This window comes from Lynx canadensis, chromosome B3, assembly GCF_007474595.2.
Source record: "Lynx canadensis isolate LIC74 chromosome B3, mLynCan4.pri.v2, whole genome shotgun sequence".
Taxonomy (NCBI): Eukaryota; Metazoa; Chordata; class Mammalia; order Carnivora; family Felidae; genus Lynx; species Lynx canadensis.
In genome coordinates this window covers 36615151-36636950 of record NC_044308.2, presented here as the reverse complement: position 1 = coordinate 36636950, position 21800 = coordinate 36615151, and the positions used below count along the sequence as shown (strand labels likewise).

Sequence of the window (21800 nt, the reverse complement as noted above, 5' to 3'; positions counted from 1 at the left end):
GGCCGCCACGCCCCTCTCCGCTGCCGCGCGGCACTCTCGGCCGGGGCGGACGTCGCCAACCTCCAGGGGGCGAGCCCGCGGGCTTCTCGGCCCACGCGGCGCCTCGGTCGTCTGGCGTGTGACTTCAGCAGCGTCCCCGGGCCAACGGGGCCCTCGAGCGCCGGGGTGGCCGCGCGCGCCCGCAGCCAGCAGGTGCCAGGGCCCAGCCTCTCCCGGACGCGTGGCGTCCGCGGGCGCGAAGGGGTTAAGGCCGCGGGGCCGGGGCGCCAGGCCCGGGCTCCGGGAGCGGCGGTGCCCGGCGGCGGGCTAGCGAGCCCCAGGCGCAGGGCAGGGCAGCGGGCGTGCGTGCGCTTCCTCCTCCTCCTCTTCCTCCTCCTCCTCCTCCTCCTCCTCCTCTTCGTCGTCCTCCTCCTCCCTCCGCCTCCTCCTTTGTAGCGAGTTCCCGGCCCCTCTTCCTCCCCCCGCCCCCCAGCCTGGGCCCTCTCCCCCTCTCCCTTTCTTCCTGCCTCGCCTTCCTGCGGCGAAGGAGGCTCATCTATTATAAATGCACATTCGGGGCTGACATCAGCGGCGAGCGGCGGGCGAGCGCCGACGAGCGGTCCCTGCGCGCTGCCCGCCCGGAGCGCGGCCCCAGGCTCAGCGGAGCCGCCCGCGGGGCGCGGGGAGCGGGGAGCGCGCCCAGAGCTGCCCGCGCCGCGCCGGACCGCTTCCCGCCGCCGCCTCGGGCCCGCGGTGGACCCCGGCCGCCGCCCCCGCACGCCGCGCCCGCGCCCCCGCACCGCCCCGGAGTTTCTGCATGACTGTCACAAAGGTAAGCGCCGCTCGCCCGCCCTGCGCCCGGGACCGGCCGGCGCCTGCAGCCCCCGGCCTCGGCTGCTGGGGGCGCGGGGGTGTGGGCGTGGGGAGGGGGGCACTGGTGCCGGGAAGGTGCGGCGCGCGCCTCCTCTGCTTCCCCGGTCCCTCCAGTCGTTCCGGGCCCCAGGGACTGCGGAGGGAAGGGGGTTGGATGCCGCTTTAGCAGCCGCGGTGGTTGGGACGACATCTCTCCGCACCGGCCCACCCCGCGACTGCATTTTTAACCCTGTTTAGGATGCTGCATTTTTAACCCCTGGAGAGCAGTGTTAGGCAGCTGCATGGTGTCCCCCATTGGAGCGCGCCACGGGGAGCGTCGCTGGCAGGACAGTGGGTGTGGGAACGGGTTTGTCGTCCTGGGGAAGGCCATCCGAGGGGAAAGCCCACCCCACCTGCTGGCCTCTGCCGCCCATCCCGTGAACTCTGGCCCCACTCCAGAGTTACTCAGTGGAGAAGGCGCTCCCCAGCCCCGGGAGTTGCTACCAGGGATAGGACAGGTTCTGTGGCGACTGGCTTAAAGAGGGAACGTGACAGGGAAGGGAGAGATGCGCATTCTGGCAGTTCCCATATTGGAGGAGAGTTCTTGGACTGTTGGCACTGGGGCCCAGGTTCATTGGAGAGACTTCGGGGCCTCCCTGGTATGGAAAGCTGACCAGGGTGGTAGAAAGTGCCCAGGATTAGGACACCTGAGGAGACCTGAGTTCACTCCCTGGATCACCCCCAAACCCCGTGGATGACCTCGGCTGGGCCCTTCTGCTTTGGGCCTCAGTTTCCTCTTGTGGAATATGAGGACGATAATGTGGATCCTGGGGCTGGTGACAGTGGAAGAACCAAGATCCAGGGTGTGAACCCACACTTCTCAGAGCGCTCCTTCAGGGTAAGGAGCTCACAGCCTGGCCTTGGCATTCGGTCCGGCAATCCACACACCCAAGGCCAGATTCCAGTAGCTGCCCACCTGGCTGTCAGAATCGGAGAGTCGGAGGCCAACTTACTCGTGGTCAGAGTAGTGGACCAGATGGAGGGTCAGCTGTGGAGGTGACGGGAGGGGTGGTCCTGGCTCCTTCTGATAAGCCAGGGGCTACCACTGCCCCCATGAAATCTGCCTGCCGCAAGACAGCATGTCTGTTCGGGGTCTTTGAGCTCAGTGCCCAGATTGCCTCTTAGAAACACCGAGGGAAGATGTGCCTGGGGGCTGAGGGTCTGCTTTGGCTAGTACCGGCAGGGCTGGCTGGGAAGGATTATTATCATTAAGGTTATTAATGTCGAAGACGCAAGCAGGCCGAGGCAGAAGAGTAATGGATGGGCCTGGATGAGAGATAAAGGATATGAGATTTGTAATAATAGCACTCACATCTGACTCAATGCCTCCCCTGCGCCTCTTTATGTGCATGAGCTCAGGTAGTCTTCCTTCCCAGGAGGCCTGCAAGGAAGGAATGTTCAGCCCCCTTTAAGAGAGGAAGAAGCAGAGGCTCAGAGAGGTCAAGTGACTTGCCTAAGGTCACACAGCGAGTAAGTAGCAGAACTGGGGTTTGCCTTCAGATGCGTCTCAATCTATGGCCTGGGATCTTTCCATTGCTCTACACTGTTGAGTACCCTGGAGATTGGGTTATTCCCATGGAAGGGGGTCAGTAGTTGGAGGCTCAGGCCCTGGAGTGGAGACGCCATGAAGGAGGGTAGTTGTCTGCTAAATTCATTGGCAGGCCAAGCCTCTCGGTATCTAGTGATTATTCACTAATGCCCTCCCCTTTCCCCCACCCCCCGCCAAACCCTTCTGTATGTTTCTCCTGTTCTAACCAATGTGGCATCGGTTTAAGCCAGCTCAGAGGATTAAATAAAATCCCCACTTTAACCCTATCTTCTCTCCCCTTGGCCAGCCCTTCACAGACCGGAAGTGTTCATGTGGGGAGGGCTACAAGAACAGGAGAAATGGAGGAGAGGGGTCTGGGGGCAGTCCGGCTGCCTGAGAGCCTGCGCCATGATTTCCAGAAGAACCACAGTGCTCTGGGAGTCTGAAGCCTGGCCTCTAGTCCTCAGTCACCCACACACAGGCTGTGTGATCTTGGGCCAGTCACTCCCATCTCTAAGCCTGTGTTTTCCCATCTGTGAGATGCAGCAGTGAGTTTCATTGACGTCTTGGGTCCCTTCTGCTGGGCCTTGGTACAGCTTCGGTGAGGAAGTCAGCTCTGATGGAGATTGGGGGGCTCTCTGTTCTGGGGGAGGGGAGGGGTTGGTCTAGTTATAAGCCAGATATGAAGAAGAATCCTGAAGGGGGTCTGGAAGGTGGAATCACTGCTTACCAACTGGAGTGACAGGCAGGGGAGGAATGGATTAGAGGGCGAGACCCCAGCCCTCGCTGAACCTCCTCGAGGCAAAGGTCCTCCCTCTCTGGCGAGCCTCGGCTGCCTGCCCCTTGGAGTCTTCAGGGCCAGGGTTAGGTGTGGATTGCAGCAGGTCTTATTAGCTCAGAGGGCCTGGAAAGTGCACAAGAGGAAACCAGATGACGAGCTGCTAGACCTTCAGTAGGACTTCCTGAGAGCAGGTGGGCCTCCATTTTCCATTTACCATCCCCATTCCCACACGTAGCCCAGCCGCCTTCGCGGTGAGGTCCAGCCGCTAAAGTGGCACATAGATCCTGGGCGGTTCTGGAGGGACCCCTGCCCTAAATGGCACTAGAGCTAAAGAGCCCTGCGGATCTCTGGAGGGTGGCCTTCTCGCCCGATGGCATGATTCCTGGTTGTGACGTTTTTTCAGCTCTATCTTATTGTGTGTAGTTTCGTAAGCTGTCTTAGCTTCTTTATGTAACGAGGAGGAAAAGGAAGAAGAAAAGAAGGGATGCGGCTTCCCAGACCAGAACCATCCACGGGAGTAAGGTCCTTCCTGCCCCCAGTCTCAGTCCAGTATCTGTCCAGAGGGCAAGTCAGTGTTGAGGGAACGAAGGCCGCTTTCCCAGGAGCAGGATGATTTTGTTCTTTGCGTTCTCACGCCTGCTCTTTATACTTTTTCTGTCTCTGTGCCATTTCAGTCATATGTCAGTGCTTCTCTGGTTCTAAATAGGTTTCTAAACTGCCATCAACTAGAAAAACAGAACAAAATACATTAGAATTGTGTGTAGAGCACAAGTCAATAGGCTATAAGAAAAGTCTGCACGGGCGCCTGGGTGGCTCCGTCGGTTAAAGCGTCCGACTTCGGCTCGGGTCGTGATCTCGCGGTTCATGAGTTTGAGCCCACGTCGGGCTCTGTGCTGACAGCTCAGAGCCCGGAAGCTGCTTCAGATTCTGTGTCTCCCTCTCTCTCTGCCCCTCCCCCACCCGTGCCGTGTGTGTGTGTGTGTGTGTGTGTGTGTGTGTCTCTGTCTCACAAAAACAAATAAACATTAATTTTTTTTTTTTTAAAAGAAGTCTGCCAGCTGTCATGCAGGACTTTGCAAACCCCTTTTGTTGCTTCTAGGGCCTTTGGAGTGATTTCTTGGCTTTTGTCTGGATGTGACCAGACTGGACCGTGGGGCTTGGAGGTAAGGAAGGTGATGACTTATAGTGACTGGGCTGCCTTGTTCCCAGGTGTGACTTGTTGGGTTAGACGCCAGTGAGCTCGGTGCTTTCTGCGTTCCCACGGTCAGCTCAGGGGGTCAGCAGTCCAAGAACAAAGAGCCCTGAGGAGCAGGAGTGCCTGACGCACCTCAGAAGGTCTTAGGAGAAGGAGTGAGTGCAAGGAGAAGACTCCAGATGCCAGCATCCCCCTCTAAGCAGCCAATTCCAGGTTCACAACTGTTATCAGCAGTCACACTGTGGCCCCTCGTTCTGTAGGTCACCCCTTCTCTCTTCTGTGCCTGTCCCAGCAGAGCACGGCTCAGGGAGGGGAGCCCATGGCTCCTCCTGAATGCAGTGGGACTGAGGACAGGGTTGCCTTGCCCAGGTAGTTACTAACAGGCCTTCATTTGGCAAGGTCATGTGTCTCTCGGGCCCCGAAGAGTGGCCCCAAGTCATCCAAATCTCTCCCTTGACAAATAGGGGAACTGAGACCCAGGGAGCAAATTATAACTTGCCTAAAGCAAGTGCTTTTCCCACCCGGCTGCCCTGCAAGGGGGCCCCCAGGCAGCCTGAGTGGGGACAGGGCCCCACTCCAGTCACCCCACTGCATCGTCCTGGCCTGGATGCTGGTGTCTGAGATTCCCTCTGCTGGGCAGCCACCCCCCTTGTTGAAAACTCCTCAGGGGTCAAGGTGTATGGGAGCCCTTGCTACACCCAGGGTCAGGATGGGGAGGAAGAGATACAAAGCCCTTCTGCCTCCGACTCCTGGACCCAGGATCTAGCCTACCCAGGAGATGCCTGGACTCCCAGACATTCCACTTCCCAGCACTTCTTTCCTGTCTAGCCCTTACTGGGAGAAGAAATGAGAGAGCAAGCCTGTCACAGAGCCAGCTCCAAGGCGGAGACATTACCCGCACAGACCCAGCTCCCAGAAACCTGGGGGTGGCGTGGGGCTTCTGCTTCTCTGTTCCGTGTACCCATTATACCTCCTCCCTCCACTCAGTTCTTCCAGAGCCCTGGCATTCTCATGCTGAAGGTCTGTGGCTAACATTCACCCATTCGTATCTGAGCTCCTATTCGGGCCAGGCCCCGTGTGAGGCATTAAGGTCACAGAATGCCTAAGCCACAGGCCCTGCTGTCCAGAACCTTGGAGAAGATGGGTGGGGAAGGAGATGTGCCAAAGTCCTGAGTTAGGCGTCTCAGAGTCCAGCGGGCACAAGCCAGGAGAGGTCTGTCGTCTGCATACTTTAAGTGTTCATAACTTCAGGATCTTTCCTTCCTTACTGTCTTTCCCTCCAGGCAATGCAGCTCACTCTCAGAAGAGCTCTGATGAGTTACTTTCTTCCCATATGTGCCCAGATGCCCCGTGTTCTCTTGCCTGGGCATTGCCACCTTAGCACCTGTGGCAGCCCGCAGAGGCATCTGGGATGCATTGTGGGGCTCCCCAGGGCCCCAGAAGCCCCCTGGCTAGCTGGCCGTGTGGAGTCAGACTAGACTTGAGCTTGGCCGGTCTGGGAGTGTGGACACTGGCTAGACCAACAGCCTGGCAGCATCGGTCCCTGGCAGCTCGGAGATGGAGTGAGTTTTTCCATTTCTCTCCCAGGTTGGCTAGCCTGGAGCAGACATGGCCTCAGCCACCGCCGGCTCCTGGCACCGGGGCGGCCCAGATTCTGATTTGGATATGCTAGCCACAGAATTTGTCTGGTGTCCAGGAGATGAGAGAATGTGCAAATTCCCTCTGTGCCCAGCCCCCTCTCCTTCCGGCTTCTCCTGATCAGCTTGTTCTGTTCCCCTTCCTTTCCCTGCCTGGGGACCCTGCAGGCTCAGGCCCAGCCCCCGGAGTAGCCTGGAGCCTGGGAAGCTTAGAGCAGCTGGCACGGAGCAGGCCCTGCCAGGCAAGGACAGATGCAAATCCAGTGGCTTCCACATGAAAAGAAGCTGTTTAGAATGAGCCTCTCCTTTGTGGGCCTGGAGTGTGGAACCAGCTGCAGAGAAGGCACAAGTCGGTGGGGTGGGGACAATGGAGGAGGAGCTGTCACCCGCCTTTCTTTGCCCTCTCCCTCCCCCTCCCCCAGGAGGCCCCTGGAGGGGCCTTCCTAATTGGTTTCTGGCTGGCACCCTCCTTCCAATTAATTAACACAGCAACGGGAGGCACCCGGGTCTGCTCAGGACAGTCCCACTTACAGAAAACAAACATGGGCTACTGCACTGAATCCCTCCGAGGGTCCCAGGGTGAGGAGGGTTCCCCCTATTTACAGATGAATAAATAGAGTCTCCGAGTGAAAACATGGCCACGCCCAAATCACAGAGCTAATGTGGGTCAGAGCTGGGATGCACACCCAGGTCTTCTGACTTTGAGCCAGAACCTTCACAATCCAATCACTCATGGTCCACATCCTATGAAGATTAATCACCGTCCTCACAAGAATAACAGTTATTAAGCAGGCATTGGGCACACTTGATCGCGTTGACTCTGTGCAACCATGAGGTTGATTCTAGTATCAGACGATCCCATTCTCCAGAGGAGGAAATTGAGGCTCAGTGAGCATACGTGAATTGCTCAAGGTTGCAGGTTTCGTGGGTGGGGGAGTGGGTGGGGATCTGTACCCGGCCATCTAAGTTCCAGGATTGTATTCTGTCCCCCAGCCCCACCCCGTGGCAAAGGGCTCTTGTCTGGGCATCTGGGCCCCTGGCACCAAGGTGTGCTTGACAAATGCTGCTTGCCTTGGGGGTGACATCTGTGCATGTGGTCTGCTTAGGCTTTCCTGTGGCCTTTGCTGGAGCTGGGAACCACGTAAATAATTTGGGGGAGAAAAATGTAAGCTGAGCGAGTGAGGAGGAAGGTATCCTGTACATATGGCATCGGACATCAGACGGGGCCTCTTAGGCAAGGTGGCCAGCCCAGGGGGAGAACAAGTATGGTAGAGGCAGGGTCACCTTCTCCATTTCCACGAAGCTAGCTTTGTGTAGGGAACACACAGGTCTGTGGTCCAGACCTGCAGCCCTCACCCTCTTGAATATGCAAATTCCCTCTGTGCCCAGGGTGGGTGGCCCTCTGGAGATGGCCCCTGATTACCAGGGGGCGCTGGTGGCTGAGAATGCCAGCTTTAGAGTCAGACAGATGGCCCTGTATCATTTCCTTGCTGTTTGTTCTTGGGCAAGTTGCCTAACCTCTCTGAACATCTGTTTCCCCATCCATTAATTGGGATTGATAATAGTAGCACTTAAAAGGATTATTATAAAGATTAAATGAGCTGATCCGTGTGAAGCACTTACCACATGCCTGGCAGTTAGTGTTAGCTATTAACGTCGGGTAGACAGAAAATTAAACACGCTTACAATGAGTGTCCTGGGGCTTATGAGATGAGAAGTACAGGGAACTCTGGGAATAACAGCAGAGGGCCTGACCTAGTCAGAGGGGCGGGAAGGTGACTTTTAAGCTGATTCATGAAGGATGAGTAGGAGGTAGCCGGCGAGAGGGAGGAGCTGAGGAGCGGGTAACGGAGGTAAAGGCACAGGCAGATGCCGGAAGTCAGATCACTGGCCAGGAATGCTCCCCACATGCCAGCATTGTTGGTGAGAGCTCAGCACATGGATTGGCTCCTTTTACGCTCAGAGTGACTTTATGGTGTAGGTTACGGTCTTCCCCACGTCAGGAATGAGGAAACAGGCACAGAGAGGCCAAGTAAGCTGCAGAAAGTTGCCCAGCCAGGCAGATTAGAGGCTGGTCCAGACGTGGGCCTCTGGACTCCCGCATTCTTTTTCTCCTCCTCTCTGTGGCTTCCTGATCTCGGGAGGATGGCTTTTCCGTGGGCCACTTCTTAAAGTCGACCTGGGCAAGGGGGGTACGGAAGTGCCGCATTCAGTGGTCCAGCCTCTGCCGCCCCTCAGAGAGCCTCCCTGGTTAGAAGAGCTTTGTTTGGAAGGGCAGGGCCTCTCCTGGCTGGCAGGCAGCTCCAGGGAGGGGTCATTTGTTTTTCCAGAAGGAAACTTTGCTCTGGCAGGAAAATTTCCACCTTATATTTTTACTGGGCCCGATTCTAACCGTTTTTATTCTCGAAATCTTTATGATTATCTGGGCTGGCTCTTGGTCTTTAAAATAAAACCGTAGGGACATATACACACACGTATGTATGTATGTGTGTGATGTTTTACAGGGCATGGCGCTCGGGCCACAAGGTGTGAACTTACTGGCCCCTGTGTGAGACAGATGATAACACCCTTGAAGGCTCCAGCTGCCCAGCAGGGGGATATGGGGACACTTCCTCTGGATGGGTGCTCACACTAATCCCTAGAAACAAGCCCCCCCCCCCCCCCCCCCCCGTGCTCGGTGTTCAACTCCAGAGCTGTCTGAGGTCATCTGGTCCAGCCCTCTGCCTCCATGGCACTCCACACTTTCTAGGAACATGAGGCTGACTCCTAATCTTAATTTAGACCCGTTTAACAAATACTAGTCTCTTGTAGGCAGTTCCCGGGCTCTCGCCGGGTGTTAGGTCCCTGCTTTCAAGAAGCTGACAGTGAAATAAGGAGTAACAACAGCAGAAGGCGCTGACCTTTCTAGGGTGCTTTGTTTATCCTGGGCACACAAACAGTGTTTCGCGTGTATTTACTCATTTAATCTTCCGGTGTTCTTACTGTTCCCCTTCCTGTAGGTGCAGCCACAGAGGCCCAGAGAGGGAAGGGAGGTAACTTACTAAGGTCGCCAAGCCGGTTGTGGGGGGTGGGGCGCGTAGCGTGCCTTCCAGGCCTTTCTTACCACTCAGTCTGGCAGGTAGCGATGACCCTGAGGCCTGTGGCCAGGTCAGGGGATCTGAAGGCAAAAGACTCGGGCTCTGCTCTTGTCTCTGCTCCTCCCTGCGTGACCTTGGGCTAGGCCCTCAACGTCTCTGAGCCTCTGTTTTTCTCATCTGTGAAAAGGAAATTCATTTCTCCACCTCACTAGGGCACGGTAATATGTAAGTAAGGCACTCTCTGTAGATGTCATGAGGGGGGTAGCTTAGTGTCTCTGTAATTGGCACCTGTCCTGCTCCCTTCCCCCACCAGTGTCCCACCGCTTTGGGAGTTAGGCAGTCCATCCAACAGCTAACCCCCTTCTCCCCTGCTGTTGCCCTGACTGAAAAACTGCTTCACACTGTGTCGGCAGAAAGGACCAGTTCATCTCCCCCAAACAGCCTCTGTCTGTTTTAACTGTCAGGCTACTTTGGGGCAGATGAAAAGTTGCTTTTCCCTCTTCCTGTCCTATTTTGGCTGTTTTAATATGCTTGGGACAAATAATCTGGCTATAAAAATTGGATGTCCTGCTTTCGTTTGAAAAGTGAGGCAAATAAAGCCTCTAAACCTTGATCTGGATTCCTGCAGCCCCGAGCTCCCTGCGGAAGGTGGGGGAAGGTTTGTCCCAAAGCACAGTCTTGCCCAGGTCTCTGGGAAGAGAGACCCAGCCCCCACTGGCAAATGGCCTTGGCCTTTGCTCCAGATACATCCTGGCACCCCTGAGGCTCAGACCCATTTTTCCTTTGAGTTTATGGAAAGAAAGACCCTCTACTAGCTTTGCAGTAAACCATTTAAACATCTTGACTATGACTTCAGAACTAACAGCATTACGATCTGGGATCTGGGGGGAATTTCCAGGACGTAGAACAGCTGATGGAAAGAAAGGTGTTGGAGGAAGGGGACAAGAGGATTTAATTCCTGAGTTTTTGGTTTAGCTTCATGAAGAAAATGTTGTTCACACTTGCCCTGCTGACCTCCAGGTGAAAGATCACGTTGCAGGAATGCATGGGGAAATTTGGGATTCCGAGAAATTTGGAATTCTGGGAAAGGGGATTTCTGTGTACCTGAGGGTCCGTCTGATAACTTTTTATTATCACAACTGTGTCCTCTAAAGACCCTGGGTCTGCCTTCCTGCCATAGTCATTATAATGAGTGAGAACAGACTCAAGTTGTTATGGACTGAGGCTATTCTGTCAAATTGGCCTTTTCAGGGTCCGGATCTGCATTAATTCCCGTTTTCTGGGAGTTCCTGTGGTGCCCCGTCTCTACTACATCAGCTGTAGGTAAAGGCCCAATGTGTTCTGTTGTATGGGAATTGTTTTCGAGCATGAACCGTGACTCCTTGACTTGATTGTGAGCTCTCAGGCCAGAGATGATGTCTGATTTTTTTGGTATCTTTCACAGCACTTGTCAAAGATGTGGTGTAGACTTTGGGGTAGCCGGTGCAAAATACAAGGTTGGGTGGGATTTTGAGGAAGCCCAAACTATTCCCTGTATGTGGCTGCCTGGGCTAAATCCTTACTCCTGTACGTCCGTGGACTGTGAGAGCTGGAAGGAACTCTGAAGAGGTGTAATGGGGTCCCCCATTTTGCAGAGGAGAAAAGTGAGGCCCTGAAAGGTTTACCTAAGGGGGCACAAGTGGCCAAGTAGGGAGTGGGGCTCCCTCTGGTTGATGGCAGGCTCAGGTTGGGTGAGTTTCAGTTCAGTCGGTTTTTCTAGGCCAAGGGCTGATTCAGAAGTAGGGGAAAGTTCTAGAAAGGAGACCCTGAGAACTTCACCTCGATGGCAGGGGGCACCCGAATGGAGAGGCTCAGCTCCCCAGGTAACCAGCCAGGACCACCCTGCCTGGCCGTGGCCATGGCAGAGGCAGTAGGAGTGAGCTCTGAGGCTCCTTCTGCTTGGCCAGGGGGCTGTGATTCCCGAGATCTGGCAGCCAGGGGCCCCACGTTCCAGGCTGCCACCGTGGCCGCCACAGAGGCCCGTGAACCCCACTCTCCCTCCTGGAAGCCAGCCCTCCTGGCACGCTGGGCTGCAGGCAATCTTTCCCTCCTTTGTTTCTCTGAAACCATTAGAAGGGCCTCTGGGTTGGGAGCCTGGGTTGCTAAGAGCTTTCTTCTGGCCAGACCTTATCACTGGCTTGAGAAGTCTTCGGGCAAAGTTTCCCTGGAACTCTGGCTTGGAGGGAGGGAGCCAGGGAGGGAGAGTGGGCGGAGGAAACAGAGGGGGCTCAGGAGCAGCAAACAAAGCCACCCCTCTGGGGGGCCCCTGGAGACCCAGAGTGCTGGACAGCAAGCTCTGTGGGCCTTTGCTTTAGAAAAGAGCAGGAATGATGTCGAGCCTGCCCCCCATGCTGAGCGTGTGGCATCCGTTATCTCACGTACCCCACAATGCTGGTGTTACCCCCGCTTTACAGAGCGGGAGAACAAGCCTCAGAGAGGGCAGCAGTCGTCCCGGCTTGCACAGTGGGAAAGGGTGGACTGAGACCTGACCCTGACCTCTCTGACTGCACAGCCCCACGGACATGCAGAAACCTCGGGGCCCCCTGGCCAGATAGTGGGAGCTGACCGTGCTGTGTGATTGCTTTTTTAAGATCACCCTCCCAGCACTGTGCCCAGAACCACTACAGTCTTCAGTTCCTTTGGGCATTTCAGATGTTATTAAAATATAAGTTCCCCCAGGAGGGGTAATACCTTACTTAAGTGGTTATCATTGCCTGGGCCCGGCCTGCAGATAGCAAGACCCGAGAATAATGAGACTGGCCACTCGGGAGAGGTTCCCAAGGAGGAGAGTGAGGCGGGAAGGGAGGACCAGTGAGCCAGATTTGCCAGGGGGACTGAGTGGCGAGGGTGGCCATCAGTCCAAGTTCCTCTCCACCCTGACTGCCCGGCTGTCCTGACCGCTGACTACCCTCCCCTTCCCCTAGGCAAATAAAATGAGGCCCTAGATTCGTTCAAAAAATATTTGCTGATGGGGCGCCTAGGTGGCTCAGTCGGTTAAGCGTCCGACTCTTGGTTTCGGCTCAGGCCATGATCTCACGGTTCATGAGATCGAGCCCCACATCAGGCTCTGTGCTGATGGCGTGGAGCCTGCTTGGTATTCTCTCTCTCTCTGTCTCTCTCTCTCTCTCTCTCTCTCTCTCTCTCTCTCTCCCTCCCTCTCCTTTCCTGGCGCTCTCTCGATTTCTCTTTCTCTCAAATAATTAATTAAAAAAAACAAAGGGAAAAAAAAAGTTTCCTGAGCACCTGTGTGCTAGGCCCAAAGCACGCGGCACCCAGCATGAGGGTTACACTCAAGCAGTCCCCTCTGGGGGGAATCCCTGTCTAATGGGAGAGACAGGCCGCCCAGAGGGACACACAGCTGCAGGGATGTGGCAAAGGGAGGCCGGTGAGCTGCGGTGTGGGATGGCAGGAGTGTGTGCACAGAGTTGTGCAGCCAAGGGGACGGGCCGAGGAGGCCAGGGAAAGTTTCTGGAGAAAGGGAAGGTTTCTTCGCTCAGTCTCCGAGGATGAGTAGGCAGAAGCACATGAAGAGGAAGGAAGGGCATTCCAGGGAGAGGGGATGGCATGAACAAAAACACGGACGTGCACACGGGTCTGGCTTATTCCACGAGAGGCAAGAACTGGGTGCGGCTGGGTGGAGAGGGCAGCTTAGCGAGCGGCGGAACAAGGCCCGAGGGGCAGAGGCAGGAGCCAGAGGGAGCTTTGGCTTGAGCCCTGTGGTGGCTCGAGGTGCCCCGGAGAGGTTTTCACGGAGGAGTGAAGTGATCAGACTCGCATTTTGGGTGGTCTGCCCCAGCCTGACCTTAGAGGACGTTCCCAAAGCCTGGGCACAGCGAGGTGGGTATAGGGGTTTCAGGCCCCCAGCCCAGATTCCCTGCATGTATCTCCCTGTGTCTGGGAGAGAGCATCTGTGCCCCTTCTCCCCCAAGGAGATACCCCTGGCGGGACCACTCCACAGTACTGGCCTCTCCCGTCTGCCTGGGGCTGCCTGAAAAGTTGGGTCTGGGGTTTGAGAAAACAGAAGGAGGAGACAGAGGGCCAGAAGTCTCCTGCTGGGAAGACGGCCTAGAGGGAAGACCTCTGCAGAGGGCTTCTAGCGGCTCCTCCTAAACCCCAGCTAAACCCCCATTGGGTCAGTCCTGCCCCCCTCTGGTTGGGACTCCGTTTCCCTGTCTATCTTAGGATAACATCACCTGGTCCAAGGCTGGGTGCAGAAGGGAGCTTACGGATGTACTTACTCCCTGTTCTGCCCAGTCTCAGGCCCTGCCCCATCCTCCTCCCTCTGAGCCTAGCGCGCGCGCACACACACGCGCGCACACACACAGACTGCCAAGGTTGTGAAAAGCTAATAAAACTTGGGGATTGAGGATCAGGGTTAGAGTCCTGGTTCTGCCATCAGCTTGCCCTGTGACTTTTTGAGCAAGACCCTGAGCCCCTCTGAAACTTTGTGCTTATTCCCTCTCATTTGGTGTGAATATCAGCCCTTCGCACATGAGGGAGTTTTATCAGTCGGCCCTTTCCATGTCTCTTCCAGACCCCCCCACCTGTGCTGATTCTCCCTCCTTCAGCCAGAGAGCCCTTCTTCAACGAAAATTCTGTCCACTTCTTATTGGTGACCTGGCATAGGACAGGGTGGGGTGTGGTGTTAACTGGGATAGGGTACGAGAGAACCTTCTGGAGTGACGGTCGTCGGGCGAATACAGGCACGAGTAACAATTTTTCAAGCTGAACACTTAAGATCTGTGCACTGTGGGCACGTTGGGAATATTTTCATATGTTAATATTAAAATATGAATCTCTTATTTTCTTCTGTAAAATACTCATTGGCGTAATGCATTTACCTATTAAATATACAATGTTAATATTTCATATATTTATATTTGATTTTAAAAGCAAGCGGAAAAAAGATCCTTCCCAGCGTTCTGGTTCAAGCTTCATTGCCCTCCGTCTGTTCCTGTGTTCATTCCCTCTGCAAATGTTTGTGCTTCAGGCAGCCCAGGCATAGAGGTGTGTGCATTGTCGCGGGAGCTCAGAGGTGCAGGACCTGTAGTGACCCCCATTGTCCTTAGAGGTGGCTCTCAACGCTGGTCGCACATCACCTGGGGAGGTCTGAATGCTTGCCCCCACGGCCGGCTTCGCGGGAGTGTGACCTGTGTGACACTGGGTCTAATGTTCTGCTGACACTGTCTTGAAATGCTTATTCGCTTTTGGTCAAGAGTCCCTACAAATTATGGGGTTGGTCCTTTCTGCCCGCCTTCCCCCCAGAACAATAGAATCCGAATCTCCGGTGGGGGGCGGTCCCAGGCATCAAGATTTCTTCAAAGCTGAATTCCCTTCTGGAGTCATGTCCAGGGGCAGCCCTCATCCCCAGACACCTGGCTGAAACAGAAGCTGGCACCTGGCTCTCTAGAGGCTTGTAACTGAGTTGGAACAATAAGACCTCACACGCGAGGGTGTCACAGGAGCAGTTCCCTGGTGGCAGCGGTGGCAGGGACCCATGAGGGAGCTCAGGGAGGTGAGGGGGGATCCTTGTGGAGGTGGGATGGTCTTGGAAGGCTTCCAGGAGAAGGTGGTGCATTCGCCCTCCTGAAAATGACGAGAACAAAGAAGGGGAAAGGAGAAAAGGCAAAGGCAGATAGCATTTAGGGAGGGGAAGGACGGGCCGGTCTAGGGGAGGGAGGGAGGAAGCAGGCTGACTGGAGTGTGCACTGTGACTTGCGTGGAGGGAGGTGTGGCTGGGAAGCCAGGGCAGGGCGGGGTTGGGAAGTGCAGGAAATGACCGTCTGAGAAGTCGGAATCCAGTTGGCAATGGGGAGCCGCTGAGTGTTCCGGCCCAAGAATGATGTGCTCCATGAACGTCCGAATGAATAAACAAAAGGAGGGTTTGGGGGAGCCTTCGGGGGACTGGCCTGCTCAATTGCCAAGGTTTCCAGCCTGAGCTCTGGTCCACCTGTTCTTGGACGCTCTGCCCCCTCTTCCTCGTGGGCGGTGCCTGTCTGTGCAGGAACCTCGTGTCCCCCTGCCGCGTGGTCTTGGGCAGCAGCGATTGAAGCGTCCCCAAAAACAACAGACACTGAGCAGACTATGTTCTCCCATTTCTAGGAACAGCAAGCAGTAGATGGGTAGGCGGGTGGGGTGCTTCTGGTAAAAAACAGGGCCGTTCTCTCCCGCTCCCATCAGGTTCCCAGGTTCCCCAACCCAGGTGGGCATCCCTGGCAGGAAGGGGGCTGTCCCTGCCATCGTGTACTTCCCGTGGCCGGGAGGACAACGCTTTGCCTGGGAAGGGGGTGAGGGTCCTGCCTGCATCTGGAGAGCCCCCATTTCTGAGTAGCCAGCAGCAGAGCAAATGCAGATCTGTTTGTTTCTCAGCCTCCTGAAATATTTATGCAGGAAGATGAGAAAGGGGTTCTGTTTATTGAACGCATCCTCCAGGGAAGAAGCCACAGGGAACGGGCTGCTTCCCGTGTCTGAGAGCCAATGAGCAGAGAAGGAATTTCTTTGGATTTAAAGCCAGACAGAGCCTGTGTGCTTGCAAAAGGAAAGGAGGGATTTCTGGAGGGGACAGAAGGCCCTCTAAACCCCCTACCTCCGGTCCCAGGAAAGCCTTTCAGCACATGCTTTCCTGGTGACTCCAAATAATAACAACTGAAATCTCAGACTAGTTTCTATTCTGGGCTCTGCCTCTAACCTGCTGTGTGCCCCTGGGCAAGTTGCTTAACCTCTCTGGGTCTTCATTTCCAACTCTGAAAAGAGAGAAGTATCTATGCAGTTCTGTCTCTCTGGTTAGTGTTTTTGGAGACTCAGGTGGGCTGTGGAACGGGAAGCAGTGAAGGGGTAGGAAGGGGTGCAGGGAGCATTATACCATGCAAAAGTCCCAGTTCTGAGGTTCAAGGCCAGAGAACAGACTAGAAGCAGGACTGAATGGCCAGCCCAGCCAGCAGCCTCAGCTGTGACCTGCGGGCACCGGCCAGAGGGAATGCTCCCAGGACCAAAGCCCACCCCCCAGGACCCCTTCCCTCCTTCCTTTTCCAGCTGAGCCCCGCTGTTGATGTCCCTGAGAACTCTGGCAGGATTTCCTCCCAGGAAGGGGATGTGAGTGTCCAGTTTGTATCCCCTGGGAGTTGCGGGCACCAAGGAGCAAGGCTGAACTTTCCCCTGACAGTGGGACCCGCCTTGTCTTCTGAGAAGAAAGTCTGTGGCTCTGTGCCTCGAGCTTCATGGCAGGCCTCGGGTCACCTACTGTCCACACTCAGGGCACCAGGACACCCTGTCCTCAGTTTGGCCCCTGGGGCAGGGCTTCAGAGGCTTCTCCTGGGTCTGGGGTTCTGTTCCCAGCTTCATCCCTGGCTTTTGCTGTTCCTATGTCCCGCGGTGGGCCTTGCAAGAGGTAATAGTCAATCACAGCTTTCGCAGTAGAACAACCTGAATCTTAATACACAGTATCATCCACTAAGCCCCTGCCCGGTGCCAGGCACTGCACGGGCTCAGAGAACGCAGAGGGGACAGATTTCTCTGACCTTTGAGGAAGCTGGATTCTGCCTGGGAGGCCGACACAGATACCAGTGACGTGTTTGGGGCAGCGCTGGACGCAGTTCCTAAAGGCCGTGGGGCACTGGGGAGACTGGACAAGGCCTCTGAGAGGAGGTGATGTTTAAGTGTGATGTGCAGGACTTGGGAAAGGGCCGGAGCGGGGGCGTGCAGCGTGCGTAAAGGCAAGGATAGCCGCGCTCCTGGGGTATTCCAGAGTTTTGACGTTGTCCGGGGAGACTCCAGGGTGGAGGGTCAGGGGCTGGGAAGCTGGGGAGGGGGCTAAAGGAGTAGCCAGAGGGGAGGTGAAAATGGAGGCTGGGGCCTGTAGGGGATGAGTGGGTAAAGAGCTTTTCATAGAAAAGAGACATGATGGCGTCAGTAGATTCCATGACAATAAATATTCATTAAGCACATACCAAGTGACAGGGCACAGCAACATCAGTGAACAGAAGAGAAAAAGGCCCTGCCCTCAGGGCATTGGCGCTGGAGGTGGAGGAGACAGGACAGAACAGAAATATAGAAATATTAGGATGTCAGGGGGCGGTAAACATTACTAAGAAAAATACATTAGGGTCGGGGCAGAGCAATGGAAGGGGCTATTTTAAACGCGGTGGCTCTGAAAAGGGGGACACGGAGGCCCCGAGTGGAATGAGGGGAGGGATGGAACCACGTGGAATCTGGGAAGACCTTTGTGGCTGAGAGCAGCAAGCTCAAGGCTGGGAGGAGGAGGCCGCCGGTCACTGAGGGCACAACCAGAGTCCCTCATCTGGGGCAGTGTGACGGGGAGAGGCTCAGAAAGGGGGCTGAGGCTGGGTCTGGGTCACACTGAGTCCTCCTCCCTCCGGCAGGCTGGCCCATGCTTCCTGCTCACTGATGTTTGTTGACTGACTGCTTGAGAGTGACCACTCATTGGAAGAAGGAGAGGAGGTGGGAAAGGTTGGGGGCTGGGAGCCCAGCAGCCACATTGAGCTGATGACCCCGGGCAGAGGCAGTGGCACCAGGGACGAGGACTGTCCAGGCTTGGTGATCAGGGGGGAGGAGAAGCAGATTCCCGGAGCTGTCCAGAGAAGAGCCGGGTCCACAAATGCACAGGGCATTACCACTGGGGGCTCCCACATCCTCTCCCACGGCTGCTCGCCTGAGCCAGCCCAGCCCCTGATGGGGGGGCCCGCGAAGCAAAGCCAGAGCCTCACATCCCACTTGCCCTCTTGAGGATTCTCCAAACGGGGCTGCGTCCTCCGGCAGGACTGGCTGGGCTCCCCGCCCCCGCCAGCTTCACCGGGCGTCCAACCTCATTAGTATTTTGAGCAGAAGCATATTTATTATTTCCTGCGGGGAATTGGTGCCCTGCTCATTTCAAATTGAGTAAAACCAAAGAGCAATTAAGAGGCACAGCCTTCCCAGGTCAAGGAGGTGGGAGGGGAGAAGTGACGCTTTGCCGCTTTGCAGGCTGCTGGGCACCTCTGTTCTGGGTTGGCCAGGGTTTGGGCGGCGAAGAGGGAGGTGCTGTAGGATTTGAATTCACCGGTAACAAAATACTAATGATCAGTGTTTACTTGGTGCTGAGCAAAGTGTTATACATGCATCTTATGACATTCTTTCAACAGCCTGTAGGGCAGCGGGGGATGGCTTGGGGTGCTGTTACGTCCACTTTATGGGTGAGAAAACTGAGGCTCAGAGGATTAAATAGCATGTCCAAGGTCACACAACTGGTAAACTGATGGAGCCAGGGTTCCGGCCCATCCCTGCTGCCCTACAGAGTCCGTGTTAGCTGCCTGGCCGTTTTGTCCCTCAAAAATACTGCATGTAACCCAGAGCTTTTCTGCCTAATTTCTGTTTCCCTCCCATCAAGTAGGGAAAAAAGGACCAAACAAACAAAAAGCTCTCATTGGGATGGAATGCAGAGGCTTCACCAGAGTAACTAAGGTGAACCAGGGCAGGGAAGGGACACAGCTAACGTCCCGTCTGGACCACGGTACCAATCCCAGGGGTCTGCAGCTACACCCATTACGCTTGGTGGGCCTGGGGGCAGCGGACCTGAGAGGGGGCCATCATGGTGGTCCGGGCAGGAGGCCCAAGCTGGCCAGATGGAAACCACAAGAGCTGGAGAGGAAACAGGACACGGGATGATGTTTCGGAGGTGAGGAGTTGGTGGACGTGCGTAAGAGGGAGAAGTCAGCAGAACACTGGGGTTCCTGGGGCACAAACGAGGAGGCAACCCGGATCCGTGTCCCAGATCCAGCCCCCTCAACCAGACCATCTACCTGTTCCATAGTCTTGGCTCCGAGAGCACTTCCAGTTTCAGAAAATCAGATTCCCCCAGAGGCTGAAGCTCAGGAGGAAAGGGATGACAGCCATCTGGACCTGGGGGTGTCCTGGCTCCCAGGGAACAGAGCTGGGTTCTTGGCCAGAGAGAGAGAGATGGGGGAGGATGCTGGGAGGGAGAGATTGAGAACAAACAGGAAGTTTTGGCATCTCCGCTTCTCTCTCTTGCAGGGTCAGTGATTTTTGCTAATAGCAACCTCCTGGAAAAAAAAAAAAAAAAATGGATCCCATTTTCTCAGTAGAGTAGGGCTGCTTTCTAAAAAAAAAACCCTGGACCTTAAAGAAGTCTGGGGTGGGGGCAAGTCCCTGGCAAACGTCCCTCCCCGGAGCCCACCAGGCCTTCTCTCCCCAGCTCCTTACTTCCCATTTGTAGCTCTGGAGCAAATTCCAACCCTCCTCACTCCCTTCCACTCTCTGTGCCAGGCTTCTTGCTGGACACCAAGAGGCTAATCTGTCACCTGGTCTCTGTCTAGAATGCTGGGGGTTTTGTGCAGGAGCCTTGCCAGGAGAAAGCTCCTATTCTGCCTGAAACTTCTGGAAGCCGGGGACGTTGACACTGTTTGAGGGAAGCTGGGGGTCGAGAGCTAGGGGGAGGTGGGCTGGGGCAGCCCTGCTCTGAGCCTGTCCTGGGTTTAGGCCTCAGCTGGTCTGGGCTGTCCTGGCTTGGGGGTGGGCTGGGGGAAGGAGGCCCTACCAGCCTGGTCCACCTGGGTGGCAGTGTTCCCAGCTGTCCCGGACGCTTAGCTAGGTGTTCAAAGCCTTCCCTCTCTGACCGCGTTTACCTCCTTGGCTCCAGCCCAGACCCATCTGGCCGCATTGGTATGCTTGCTCTCCCCAAATTCAACTTGTGCTTTTCGGTTCCCTGTACTCAAAAGGGCCCCCAATCCCTGCTTTCAAGGCCCAGCCAAAAGGCCACCTCCTTCACGGAGCTTTCTCTGCTCTGTCCTCATTCCAGACTCCGTCCCTTGTCCCGTCACTGCAATGTTGAGATGGTTATAGCTGAAGATGCCCTGCCTCCCCTACCGGAGGGCAAGCCCCCTGTCCTGAGTGGGAGGGAGCGTGGGATGCCACAGATCCCATGACATTTCTCTCGTGCCTGGCCCATGTATGTTCGGGCAGAGATTTTTGAATGACATGTTTGTGTTTTGCGCGGATAGAAGAATCTATTCTGCGCACGCAGCATAGCCTCAGCCATGTGAGATGCATTTGTTGGCAAATCTATCAAAGGGTGCAGAATAAAGCCTCCCAAGCCTGACCTCGGAAGGGCCTGGGACAGATATAGGGAGTTTATTCTTCTCCCTCCTATCCCCCGCAGCTAGCGCCTTGCTGCCCTTGAAGAATTCTAAAGGAGGGAAGTACTCCCCAGGGCCTCACAGACCCCCCGCCCACCCCTCCAAGAGAGGCAGTGGCCTGGTGACCTCGTAACAGCGGTATGCTCCCCCCGGGGGCCCTGCCATCCCCTGGGAGGCTGCCATATGCTTTCCGGACGTCCGGGTCTCATTATGCTCCAACTCAAAAATTCATCTTGTCTAATTGTGCTCAAGGCCTGAGTAAATTCAGGAACTATTCCCCAGGTTCTGGGGGCCTGGAGTTTCCATGGCAACGGAGGATGCGTCCTAATGAACTGCATTCTTGGAGACTGGCTAGGGGGTCCTGCCTGTCCCTCCATATAGACTGTTGCTGCTTGGTGGAGGCCCCCTCCAGAGGGGGCCTGGGGCTGGGAAAAGGGGGTGGAGGCAGACTCTGCAGAAGCCACCAAGACCCCTAAAATCCCCCCAGTGCTGCAGGGATAAAAGACGCTCATAGATGATCTCATCACCTCATTGCAGGTCAGGGAGTTTCCCTTTCCTCCACAACCAAATAAGCGAACACCCCTTCATCTAAAACACACACACACACACACACACACCCCAAATTCCATTGGTTTGAGTGCCCTTTGGTTGGCAAGCTTTTGAAAATCTGGAAGTTGCTCTCCTCCTTGAAGGCCTGGCTCAAATGCCACCTCCTCCAGGAAGCCTTCCTGGAATCTGTCTCTTCCAGCCACCTGTGCTTGGTCTGTGCCTCACGACTGTTTTACAGCACCGTTGCCGAGGAGTGGACTTTGCCAAGTATACACCGGGTTTGCTTCATACCAGGTGGCAGGCTCCTCTCTGGAGCATCAGATGTGGGGGGCCCCCCCTGGGGCTCAGAAGGAGAAAGGGGTCTTTGCTAGCAGCTTCTCTCCACCCTCAGGCCCACCCTAAAGCCCAGGCCTGGGAGCTTCTCTGTTGATGTGGCCCCCAGGGCCTCCGGAGACCCTCCCGCCTCCCATGACTGGGGGTGATGGCCAGGGGACCACACTCTGCCTTCCTTATCTGGGGAAGAAGGGATGCCCTAAAACCAGGCCTTTGGGCAGAATGGGAACAAAAAGGAGACTAGAAGAAATTAAGACAACAAGCAGGGGACAGCTCTGGCCCAGCCCCCAGCCTCTGGGCTGCTGGGCCCTTTGGCCCTAAGCCTGGCCCCCTGCAGAGGAAGATTAGCGTGGGAGGAAGGCTGGGGGTGTGGGGGGGTAGAGATGCAGACCCAGCAATTTTCTGAACATCCGCCACACTTCCTTCTCATCTGTCCTACTGGCTCTCAGTTTCCAGAAGTGACCTGGAGACAGAGGAATGAGAGAGGGAGGAGGGTGCCTATCTGACTTTTAATTAAAAGGGAGAGGATACCTCCCAGCTGGCCTTTCGGGCAGTGGCACTCTATGACGTGGGTGTGTCCCTCAAGGGATGGGAGCAGTGGGCAAGTTTCTGGGTGTGTGAAT

General features: G+C 55.8%; 1 protein-coding gene across 1 annotated transcript in view; it reads left to right on the top strand.

Annotated features, from left to right (window-relative positions):
• Nucleotides 1-758: 758 nt before the first annotated feature.
• The window catches only part of CORO2B (coronin 2B), a 135373-nt gene continuing 114331 nt past the window's right edge, over nt 759-21800 (top strand). The window contains exon 1 of the mRNA XM_030317841.1: nt 759-811. Within this exon, the coding sequence (XP_030173701.1) occupies nt 797-811 (15 nt within the window). The 5' untranslated portion in view covers nt 759-796. The remainder of the gene's footprint in view (nt 812-21800) is intronic.